Source organism: Perna viridis, chromosome 9 (assembly GCF_037379345.1).
Source record: "Perna viridis isolate PV_CMFRI_1.1 ecotype Kerala chromosome 9, ASM3737934v1, whole genome shotgun sequence".
Lineage (NCBI taxonomy): Eukaryota > Metazoa > Mollusca > Bivalvia > Mytilida > Mytilidae > Perna > Perna viridis.
The window spans coordinates 5,927,764-5,941,108 of NC_142453.1; the positions used below are offsets into that span (position 1 = coordinate 5,927,764).

The 13,345-nt window shown below is 33.0% G+C and overlaps 1 protein-coding gene across 1 annotated transcript in view; it reads left to right on the forward strand.

Moving 5' to 3' along the window:
* LOC148606456 (5-taurinomethyluridine-[tRNA] synthase subunit MTO1, mitochondrial-like) overlaps positions 1-13,345 on the forward strand; it is a 101,654-nt gene that overhangs the window by 84,561 nt on the left and 3,748 nt on the right. The window contains exons 12-14 of the mRNA XM_088544970.1: positions 4,650-4,854; positions 6,317-6,479; positions 7,918-8,033. Coding sequence (XP_088401096.1) covers positions 4,650-4,854; positions 6,317-6,479; positions 7,918-8,033 — 484 coding nt within the window. The remainder of the gene's footprint in view (positions 1-4,649; positions 4,855-6,316; positions 6,480-7,917; positions 8,034-13,345) is intronic.

Sequence of the window (13,345 nt, forward strand, 5' to 3'; positions counted from 1 at the left end):
AAGTGATTTGGATGCTGTCCAATATCAACTTCCTGTTAAAGTGGAGATATACCTATCACAATAACATGTGTAGCTTCAGGTTATAGACAGATAGTTTTATGTCATATTTTCCCTTTTAATGCTTTTTTTTTTGTTGTACTTTTTCTTCCTTTTTTTTTTTCATTTTATTCCCTTCTCCTTGCCCCGAGTTGACCCTACACATTGAGTGTCCGCTTCCATTATTGTTTTAAAAACAAAGTCACCTATTTAATAAGATTATCTTGTTATCCACACAAATCCCAGACATCCATGTCTTATCCGATTGAGAGAGACCACACCGGACTTAGTTAGTTGACTTATTGACCTCAGAACGAAAATTTTCAATTTTCCATAATAAAAGAAAATATAGCCAATGCGTTAAGTGAAATTAGGTTAAAATTATAGTCAGTTTGGATAGATATCTATACCTTAGTTGTGATGAAGAATTGATTGGTGACTTATTGTTTTATGTTAATTGTCTAATTTTGAATTTTTGAATGAATGAATTTCAGAAACAATTTGAAATATCATTCTTTGATGCTAACTTGAAACATTTCTTGATGAATTTTACATTGAAACCATTATAATTTCTACTGTATTTTGATGTAGTTCATGTAAATTTAAGGATAAGGTCTTATTCAGGAAAATCTTCTGTACTTTTTTCAAAACTTATAACTTTATAACTTATAAAATATACCTTTTTCACTATAATCAGGCGCTAAACCAGGAATGTATCACAGCACACCTCCTAAAATGGGATTTTTTTTCAGGGCATCTTGGAATACACCCCCCCTCCCAACAATTTTCTTGCCTCTCTCCGCTAATCTTTTAATTCTGTAAAACCCCCTCCCTCCCAATTGTTTTGCATCACTTCACTCAGCTTTTCATTCTATAAACACCCCCTCCTCTTTCCTAACCTGAAATCCTGGATCTTCCCCCAATGATTATTTAAGTCTGTAACTATTAGTAGCGAGCTGGAAATCCTCATTTGGTAGTAATATTGACAAATGTCCTCGGACAGAACCCTGGATTGGGTCTTTATGTGTTGCCTTTCTAATATAATTATCATTTAGAAAGTGGCAATCATTTAAACTGACTGTATTTTTTTTTTCATAGTCTGACCTTCATTTTAAAATCTGATGGATTACTGTTCATTAATTTATTTATGAATGTGTCTGTGAAATATATTGTAGTGCTCAATTTCAATACAGTATTGTAAGTGAGCAAAAAATTGGCTAACATGGAAATCAGTCTCTTATTTGATAAATGTCCCTCAAATACTGGTGGATTTATTATTTGGGTGTCTTCTAAATTTTTATTAGGTTAAGGTTCTGCTAATGCTTAAATTATACATATCAACTACATCGGTGGTCTTCAAGTATTGTGCTTGCCTCTAGCATGGGTGTGGGTGTGATCCCCAGATTTCTGGGTGATGGCGGGAACCGGATGAGGTGAATTTGGATTCACTCAGATGTTTTTAATTGTGATGAGAACGTGTGTTCAAATGAATGTAACAATCAATATTCTATTGTAAAAATGAAATATAGTTTTATTTACATTTCAGAAATATATTTAACATAATTATTATAAACTTGGTAGTTATTGCTTCTCCTCCAAGCATGCAATATTTAAGGGGATGGAGTGATGACTGGTTGGCTTTGAGTCCAAATAATGTTGCAATGGGTTGACATGCCTACTTCAGGCTGTTGCTTTTATGAAATTGCACAATAAAAATCTGGCTCAGAGTATTACAAAGCAGGGTCTGTTTGAATGATCAAGAGTTCTAAAATGCATGAAATATCTACCATAGGATTTTAATCCATAATCATCAATCAATCAATCCATAGTCTACATGTCCCTTAATTTGACCTCTACCTCTACAGTATTTAGATTTTTCTTGTGTTTAAATCTCTTTTTTTTTCTGAAAAAAATATTTGTGACAAATTTTTCTGAAATTTTTTATTGTCAGATGTAATAGTTGTTAAATCTGTTTTATTTTATACTAACTGTGATATTATCATCAGCCAGGATAATTACAGTTTTGACCAAATATCCCTGTTAACACAGACACCCTTTCCTTCTGGTCAGCCTCCATTATTCTTCTGAAATAGCAAATTCAGTTGAAGAATATTTTAAAGATAACCATGTTAGAATGAATCAAGTATGACCAGATGGGGGTTTCAGGGTTATTATTTTTATACCTAATCCTACCTATTAACCTCCCACATTAGAGGGAGACTTCCACAAAATCAATGAAAAATTTAGAATCTCTCAAAGACAAATTAAGAGGTTTTTGGTTAAAATTACTACATAATTGATTTTTTTTATCAAATGTTTTCTTTTACATAAAAATCTACCACATGAGACAGTATGAATTTAGGTTTGTGGGGTTGGGGATGGGGGTTATGGGGTGGTTGCATGAGGGGGTGGTAAAGATTTCCCATATGAATTCTTCCAAAGGTATGAAACCCCTTGAACAACCCCCTTTGATCCATCACAGTTATTTATCTCTTAATTTCATTCTTTTTTGCCAATAGATAAATGATTCCTCTATGTAATCAAGTTATTAACAGCTGTTCATAGATCTTTGTTTTTTCCTGACCACAATGATCTATAGACTGAAGATGGAGAACATTGATTAATGTAACAGTTAAATGCTTCACTGAGGTGTTGATTGATATCAGTTGGTCAGTTTTACAGTTTTCAGAATAAAATACAAATAAATGGATATTGAATTAGCCTATGTATAATTATATACTTCTGTTTGAGGATATAGATGGTTAGCCTGTGTAAAGTTTGTAGGGGATTTGTGAACAGGAGTATTGAGGCTAAGGAAGTTAAGCATTATTCTATTTTCTGGAAAAGGCTAGAACAAATTAAAATGCATTTTTGAGTCTATAAGGGAGCAACCATTTAATTTCATAGGAGTCAGCAAAGGATGAAATTTGAATTAAAAAGATATAAGGACATAGTTTGTAATGGCAAAAATCCAGAACATGAACTGGCCATGTACCCCCAGAAAATTTGTATGTCCATCCATCTGTCCATCCTCTTATGGTCTACAGTTGATAACATGAGATCAGATCAATGCATTTTTTTTAGCTTTGTTTTGTTATTCAGTGTCATATAATTAGGTTTAATTTTCAGCTATCAAATCCAAAATTGGGTTTTTGAGTTAGGCTATTTTGAACATTTTGTCATCCCCATTTTTCACCATTATGTATTGGAGCATCATTTAATTTTTCATAAATGTCCTATTTTTTTTTTAATTTTCAAGAGGATCTTCAAAATTCTACCATCTTCTAAATTGGTTAGCGATTTAGTATCTTTTTTTTCTGATGAGAGCACCTTATTGCAAGTATAAAATAGAAGAAACCGATCCCTTTCATTTCATTTCTCAATTTGATACATTGGAAGATACAAGTGTCTTGAAATGTTCATCTGTCAAAGACAAAGTTGTCCTAGCTTATATGGTTGTGTGCCTGCACCTTTCTACTATGATTAATTTAATAGCCCTTATTTAGACGCCTACAACTCTTGATTTATGTTGCATCTCTCCAATCCCTTACAAATTATATGAACAGTGCCTACATCTGATCCATAAGTACATGTGATAAGGCTTTGTGTAAAGATGCCAAATAAAGGAACTCAGTGATGGTGCTTTTAGCTGTCCAAATCCAAAGGTCCTAATATGTAATACCTATACCCCACATAGTAAAGTTGTGGAGAGAATAATGATTTTGACTCGTCTGATTTTCACAGAAATTGGTCAAAGGGTCCACTTTTTGGGAAGGAATAGATGATTTAGGCTTGGTTCCTTGACAGATTATATTCAATTTTTTTTTTAATAGTTAGTATCAATAAAATCTTGGATTGGATTGATTTTCACAGAAATGGTCAAGATGAGGGAACTTTTTTGGGAAGTAGACTGAGTAAAAAAAAAATGTTTTAGGATTGTTGCCTGGATGGAGCCTCTGCTAGCTTTTCTATATCAATTTCATTCAAACTTTGGAGAATGGTTAGTTACTGTGAAAGCTTGGCTAGGATTGATTCTCTTAAAAATTGGTTTTGTTAGGGTTTTTGTGTGAAGGACCTAGTGCAAAGTCAATTATTTAGGGTTGTGCTAGGATAGAACCTCTTTTTACACAGATTTCATTCATACTTGGTGAATAGTTAGTAGCTATGAATGCTAGGATGTGGTTGATTTTTTTCAAAAAAAAAATCAGGAAGGACTAATTTTTAAGGAGGATTGAGTTATAACTGGTGGCAGGCATTGGTTTTCCAAACATTCTAATTCCTCATACATTAAAAAACCTTCCGTTTCCCAGTATTACTGTCACGACCATGAAAGGACCTGTAAACTGATGATATAAATTATACCATTATAAGGGAGATAATTCTATTCAATATGAGAAGTTATTGAGGTTATGTTGAACATTGTTTGGTGTTACAGCACATACAGCAGTCATATTCAGCAGATAGAGATTAGTTGCATGTAAGCATGCATAGGTTTCCAGATCTTCCAATAAAGTCCTCCAACATATAAAAAAATCTGCCCCTTTTTTCAGTATGGAAAAGAACTGTATACTGACTGTATGAAATATGTTCCAAGTCTTCATCCCTAATTTTAGGGAATCATAGCTGGTATCAATGCTGCTCTGAATGTACAGAACAAGCCTCCAATGGTAGTCAATAGAACAGAGGGATACATTGGTGTCCTCATTGATGACCTTACTACTCAGGGAACCAATGAACCATATCGGATGTTCACAAGCCGTGCTGAGTTCAGACTTTCACTGAGACCAGACAATGCAGATAGGAGGCTTACTGAAAAAGGTATAAAGCCCAATTTTAATCTTATTTGAAAAAATAAGTTACAGAGATCATGTGAAACTCACTTGTATTGATGGTTAAAGGTTTTAAGTTCATAGCAAAATGAATGTTTAAAAACTTCAGATCCTTCTGAAACAGAAATGGAACAGCTGAATATGACCGAAGTCAAAGGTTAAGTTAGGTCACAAAAATATGAAAAAAGCATGATCACTTTCCTTTATATAGACTCTAAATAAATCACCTGATTAACTTCCTTAGTTGTCTAGATAATTAAATGCCAGTGCTTATAAAATTCAGACACTGCCTATGGTAAGGTGATTCATGGTGTAGAAAAACCTATGGATCAGATGATACTTTTTTGGTTTACATGATTCTATATATTAATGTGGCAATAGTCCTTCCTGTATTTAGATCTGTACTTTTGAGAAAACTATACTTCAGTCCCCCACTAAAATCAACCAAATTAAACCAAATCAAGAACAATAACTCTTGCAAAGTGTTAATTTCATGTACAATCTATATCAATTTTATCTCAAAAGCGCAAAATCCAAATGAAAAACTAAAACTGGTCATGTGATCTATAACAATTTCTGAAAAAGAAATGAAACTGAATACGGTGGGTGTTTGACATGCATCAATCATCTCCTGTCCAATTTTTTTGAAGACTTCTTAAGGAGATCATTTACACATCTCATATAATGCAGTTATTTTAATTATCTCAATTGTCCAGTCAACTACCTTGGGAAGTTAAACAGGTTATGGTCCTTTAATCAATAGACAACAAAAAAAAAAATCCTTGATAAACACATTTTAGTGCATGTGTTTACTTGCAAATATACACTATTTTCATGAATTTTGAAATCATGGAAGGGTGCCCTACCACCTTTGATCTGCCTATGAGTGAAACCTATTGAAATAGTCATTTTCATAATGGTGAAATGTATCAAATGCACCAGCATTTAACTTAAATACAAAATAAATACTTTCAGAGGTCACCAAAATGTCTTCAACATCTTTAGGTTATGGATTTTTAAGTAGTAGTTTTTGTAAGAATCATGCAAATTCTGTAATATGTGATACATCTCAAAAAAGGCTATATATATTAATTTTTGTTATTCATTTGTTTTATAGGTATATACAATAAAATGTATGATTGTTCATTCCAATTTGTCTGCTCTTAGGAGATAATCCACATTGAAAATCCAACAGTTTCTATTATCATTTTAGTGTCAATTACAGATTTATCTCCCTAAATTTGAAATTCTATTGTACATTCTATATAATTTGTATCGCCTAAGAACAGGGGTTATATGAAAAACTACATGTTAATTTCTGTTTACTATAACATTTCAAACAAAATACCAAAAAATAAAAATATGTGCGTATTTCAACAATGAATTGCATTTTGCATTATTCTTATCTGGAGTGCTACTTACGATAGATTGGAGTTTATTTTCTAATTTAGGATATATTGCTGGATGTGTTGGTGACAACAGATATGAAAGGTTTAGAATGAAGGAGAAGGAGTTACTAGAGACTGTAGAACTCTTCCAGTCAGTGTCACATTCAGTTCCAAAGTGGCGTAAAATTCTTAGAATGGATCCTACTGATAATTCAAAGACAAGAAGGTTAACATTTGCTACATGTACATGCAAAATTATATCACATGATTTTCACCTGCATTTAAGCGAATAAAATTGGTGACAAAGGTCATGTGAAATGAACATTTTTTTTTTTTTTTTTGAGGAAAAATTTTGGTTTACTCTGGTAAGGGACCCCTAAATTGTAAATATCTCTTAATACTGCCATGTTTTTATTCATATGATGAGTCTGTCTTTCCAAATGTTGTATGTTGACTTGAAAATGCTCGAGGAATTTTATGAATTTTTTGTCCGAAGGTTATCTTATTAGTCACTTTTTTATTCTTTATTATGGGGGCCTTTTGTCATCGTGCTTAGATATTTATTTTTTGTGTGAGTGTTATCTAGAATAATAAATGGAAATGAAGAGGTTCTACTTTGCTTAAGCAGCAAGGGCAAGGGACGCAACTCTTAAAAATCATTGGAATGTTTGTATTCAGCATTTTCCATCAATCTTATGTAAGCATCTATTTAACGAAAGCTTGAGAGGCTTTGGAGAAAGTGAATATAATACAAACATATCACTGATTTCATGTGTTATGTCCTTTACCCTCGGTCTACCTCCTTAAGCAGAATGGTTTTGTTTACATTATTTGAAGTTAAAGTAGGAAATGTAAACTTACAAATACAGTATGTGAACCGATCCACCCAACTGAAATTGCAATCGGTAATCGGTTACCAATCAGTTTCCGATCAGTCATCAATCCATTAAACCGATCCATTTAATTGGTGATCACATTATGTGACCACAGAGCGATCAATGTATTTTATTGATTCAGTTGTTTTGTTTGTAAATCTTTACATATATTTACATAATTCAATAGATTCAAACATCGTTTTATTTTCATTTTACATTTGGTTTATTTATAGATTTAATATCTAAAATTTAAGGTAAATTCAATATGATAGTATATTGAATTTGTTCAGATGGAAATTCTTAAATTTACATGAACCCATCATCCGTCATTTTACATGACAAATCTGTGATCAGATCAGTCACTGGTCATTGGTGATTGATCTGTCACCGATTAATTAGTTAGCAATCATCGACCGTCAAATAGTTGCGCGGATCGGTTCAAGGACTGTACTAGTGTATTTATTATCCGTGAAAACCGTGAAAAATAGTACTTGCAAAATTGATTTTTCAATACTATTTAAAACTAATAATGTTTTTGAAAGTGCGAATATTGATACCCACGAATATATTTGCTTCATTGACAAAATCTGAGAAAATTAGCAATGGCAAAAATTAATATGTATACAGTATTCAAACCAGATATAACTTATTCACTACTGAGAAAAACTACGCTCACAAAAATATTAGCCTTTCAAGTTCACACTTCAGCATTTTAATTTTTCTTTGAAATAAAAGATGAGCTAAGCTTTTTAATCTATAAAACATTGATTTTGAATTTATACTTTTCAGTGCCTTTGAATTACTGATTGGTGGCTTTTATCCTATAGAAAAATTTATACAATATTGCCCTGAATTCAGTCACTTGAAAGATAATACCTCTCTGCTGAAGAGGGTACAAATTGAAGGTGAGAATTTTGTAATGATCAAGACATTTATAAAGCAAGCAAAAAAAGTAGATGCTCACTTAATTGAAACCCCACAAAACCTACATGAGCAAATATGCCACATATGATAATCATATTGTAATCATATGATTGTCATATGATAATTAACATATGATAGTCATGTGATAATCATATGATTCTAATATGGTAATTTTGACCTGGCAACTTATGAAACACATGTCATGCATATGAAAACTGAAACATATGAATATCATATTAAGCTTGACTCATATGCAGGGCTGATTTTTTTCCGCTTTTTACATAAAAATCTCCCACATTATTCAGTGTCCATATCGGAGAATCTCCCACATGAACTGTTCCAATGGGGGAGAATCTCCCACACGGACTGTTCCAATGGAGAAGAATCTTCCACATCAATGGAGGAGAATCTCCCACATGAACTGTTCCAAAGGTGAACAGGTATGGATAATGACTACCTTTGTACCAACTCTTTTCAAAAGCCATCAAAGGATATTGGTTCTAGAGTGTTCACAAGCAGTTATAACATACAGTCTAAAAATATCAATTCCGCACAAGATTGATGATTCTCTATATTCACAAATGCTAAAGGAGACCACAAAAAAAATATTCATGTCAAGGTCAAAACTAGAAAGAGAATCAAGAGAACCAAGGTTATACTGGTAATCAAAAGAATGTAATCCAGTGACAAAGACCAGACATGGGAAACAGACACACACAACAAAGAACATAAAGTAACTAAAATCATACATACAAAGTAACAAAAGCTAATGAGCAACTTGGACTCCACTAAAAACTGGGAGCATGGACCAGGTGCACCGGAAGGGTAAGCATCCTCTGCTTTTCTAGAAACACCAGCTGAGTTGCTCATAAAAAGTCAAGTCTGGGGTAGACGAAAGAGGAAAAGAAAACTATGTTGAACAAATCAGTTTTCATGGTGCATATGGATACACTGTAACGATCCTCAAGTTCATGATGACGACCATGAAATTCTGTAGTGATGACAATCATGTAGCAACATAACCCTGTTCCAGAAGCCTATTTGTTAGAATTCTAGCGTGATACAAAAAGTTTGGGTAGTTTCAGCAAGCCCTGGCATAACGTATGAGTTGTGATATGAACACTCCATATGCAAGTCCTGAAGGGATGTTGCCACAGATGAAAGGAAAGTTTACAACTGAATGAAAAGTCTTTATGTTTGTCATTAAGTTTGGTCAGTTGTTTTCCTTTACCATCGATCTCTAAGTGTAGGTCAAGATATGAGGCTGACTTCACAGTGTCTGTAGTATCCTTTATCTCAAGTTCTTTGGGGTAGATGCGATGTATCAAATCCCTAAAATTAGGATTGTTTAAAGATAAAATGTCATCTATATAGCAGAAGCTGAGATTAAAGGATCTAGCTAAACAGTATTCTTTCTTTCTGATCAGATTAGCTATAAAGTCAGCCTCTTAAGAGTGAAGGAATAAGTCAGCAAGTAGAGGAGCACAATTTGTTCCCATTGGAATGCCGACTGTTTGTTAAAAAATGTGTCCACCACACTGGACAAATATGTTGTTGATTAAAAATTCAAGCATATATATCTTCAATATTTGATGAATATTATATGAAAGTTTCAGTTAATTCCATCCAGTGGTCTAGGTGCAGTCGTAGATAAGAAATAGGTACCCTATATTCACCAAAGGCAAATAATCCATGTTTTGAAATAAAACTCATCCCACCCCAACTTAAAAAAAAAACATGGAGATCAAATCTGTATAATAAGATGCACATCTGAAATATTTCCAGTATAATCTCTGAAAGTTTCATTAAATTTAATTCATTGGTGAAGAAGGAGTTGCCGCTAAGAGATAGGTACCCTATTATCATCAAAGGTAAAGTCCATGTAATGCTATAGAAGCCCCCTCCCCCTCTCCCCAAGAAAAAAAAACCACACTAGATCAAAATTTAATATAAGAGGTGCATATCATCAACATTGAATGTCATTCACTGGTGTATGAAGAGAAAGTGAAAAAAAGAAGGGTTTTCTGTCAGTGTAACAGAAGTTGGACGAAAGGATGGATAACTTTTTACTATATAAATTACTTGTTCTTATGTTCTTTTAAAGTAGCATCCCAGCTAAGAATCATGCAAAATGTGATTCATGGTCAGAAAGCTTACATATTTTTATTTTGTTTGAAATATGTAATAGTAAACAAAAATTAATATGTGGTTTTTCATATAACCCTTGTTCTTAGGAGATATAAATTATGTAGAATGTATTGTATAATTCAAAATTAAGGGAGATAACTCTGTAAATGACACTGATATACAATAGAAACTTATAGATTTTCTAGGTGAATTTTCTCCTATGAACATGGTGACCTATTTGTGCATACATTTCCAAATCAGCATACAAAAATGTTTATAATGTTAAATTTCTAAACATGCCATTTGTAGTTGAAATAATTAATATCAAATCAAAGATACAAGAATGGCAAGAAATATCTTACATGTAATATTTTGATTATTTTCTTACAGTTTTGTTATGAGTTATTGCCCTTGAAAATAGATTGTTAAATTGAAATTGACTGCTCAACCAACTTTTTCAATCTTCAACACAATGCTTTGACCATGTAATACAAATCAAATTTGGTTCTGTTTTGAATTACATTTAGAGTTAAGCAGTTGAAAAATCTAGGATTTGCAATTACCATTACAGGTTAATCTTCATTACTTTTTGAGGAAGTTTTTGCCCTAATTATTTAAGTTTTTTATCATTTTCATGTTCTTATCATCCTAAACTCATGATGTTGAAATGTACTATAACATGCAGACAGTCCAGATATTAAGGATGTTTACTAACTGCTCTGATTCTTAAGAATTAGGGTTGTAAAATCTTTTATGATCATTCGTATTAGAACAATATAAGAAGAAAAAATTGATGGGTCATTGTCACTCAGTATGCTTGTTTTAGAAATACAAGCATTTGAAATTTTTGTGGTAATAGGATTTCTTTTGATTTGCCATAGGTTTTGTGTTTGTAGGTTTTATCTGTTAAAAAACTAAAAGAAATAACAAGAGTTTAATAAAAACTTCTAAAACAACAATTTCAGGTATGTTTAATGAAATTATAAAAAGAAAAGTAGGGATCACTGTGCAAATGATATCTGCTTAAAAAAGGATAAAACCAGAGGAGTCTGTAAATTTGACAAAAATGGCTGTACATGAACCACAAACATCATTAAGACTATGCCAATTATTAAACCAAGTTAATATGCAGTGAAACCTGTCAGAACCAAACCCTGAATAAATTGAAAACTTGTCTAAACCACACATCATCTAAAGTCCTTTTATATCAGTGACAATACTTCTTTTAACCTATATAAACCAAACACCTGTATAAACTAAACATCCATATAAACCAAACACCTGTATAAACCAAACATCTGTATAAACAAAACATCTGTATAAACCAAACACCCATATAAACCAAACATCTGTTTTAACCAAACACCCATTTAAACCAAACTTCTATATAAACCAAATACCTGTATATGATTGATTGATTGTTGGGTTTAACACCCGATCAGCAATATTTTAGCTATATTCAGGCATTGAACATGAAATGATGATGATGACTTGAAAAAAAAGGGATAGGACACCATAATAATGGGGTTGACAAATTTTAATTGCCACTGGAAATATGGAGAGGTGGGTAGGGTCAGGTAATTTAGCCTCCTGTGGCGGAGCCCTATGGTTCCTACTCTGGGAGAATACCACATTAGGTTCTTTAACGTGCGAGGAACGTGGCATCTTTCCCAACACGGTGCACCACTATGGTTTGTGGTCAGGCTTTCCGTATTATAGCCTGACAACCCCAGCATGTAATACACCCGGGGTACCCCATTCCGCCACCTGGGCCACACAACCCAGTTGCTCTGTGGGCAGAGCACCCTAGCCCCTGGCTAGGGTTCTGAGCACTATTTAGTCGCCTTTTACGACAAGCTTAGCGCTGCTGCGGGCCTTTTCTTTTGACACCAGGACCTTCACAGGGCAACATCTGTATTAACCAAACATTGCCAGAACAAATCAGTCCTAAAAGGGTTTGGTTGTAAGGTTTTACTGTATCTAAAGTACTGTATTCAATTTTTACTCTTTTTGACCTTGACTGTTTCAGAGAAAACTCTTGAATTTTCTTATATTTGGTCAGTGACCAATTCATTGGTGATTTCAAATAATATGAGTGGTATAAATAGTGCACGATTTCCACATGACAAAATGGGCCATTGACCAATATATCTATCATTTTGGTTTATTTTTGGATTTTAGAGCCGATAGCCCATGACCCCTTCCCAAAGTTATCCCTGCTATTGTATCCATCTAAACTGCAAGGAACAATTTATATCCTTTTTTAACCATATAAAGCAGCAGATTGAATTATATTTAGATTTATGAATGAAAATGCCGGATCCAAAGTTACGCAAGAAAATACCAAATACAGGTTATCAAATTTGCATACAGTGCACGAAATGAACCAAACATTTTAGAGTTCACTTAAAGGTCTACATGTCAGATTCACCAAATTTTGTATTGTCACCTTCTAATGTTCCCAGGATGTGACATAACAACTGACATTAAACCTATCTTATCCTGGATTGAACCTTTCAACCAGGAATAAACTACTTAACCTTCTATTTAGCAGGGTTATTGCCCTTGTTTAAACTTTTTTTAAACTCGTATTATTTTGTAAATACAATTATTGATCCTCACAGCATTTAAACAATTTTTTTTTCTTTCAAAAAGATTTTTTAATTAATTAATTGATAATTAATGAAATCAGAGGTCAGTTGTCTCTATGACTTATCTTTCAGATGATTATAATTGAATTATTGTGCAAAAAATATTACTTAAAGAAAGAAAGGCATTCAGTTAATCATATTTATAATGGCTTTCTTCTGATGGCAGTATGTTACCTTTACTTTATTTTCTTTATACACCAACTTGCAGTGGAAGTAAAGGTATATAGTGATAGAGTTGTCTGTCTTTCCATCTTTCCTTCCTTCCTTTCATACTGCTGTTAAAGCCATTTCTTATCTATGACTCCTTCTACACTATTGAATTAGATTTAATGAAACTTCCACAGTTATATGACTCTTCCTACACCATTATGGGATTTAATGATACTTCCAGTTATATGACTCTTTCTACACCGTTGTGGGATTTAATGAAACTTCCACAGTTATATGACTCTTTCTACACCGTTGTGGGATTTAATGAAACTTCCACAGTTATATGACTCTTTCTACACCGTTGT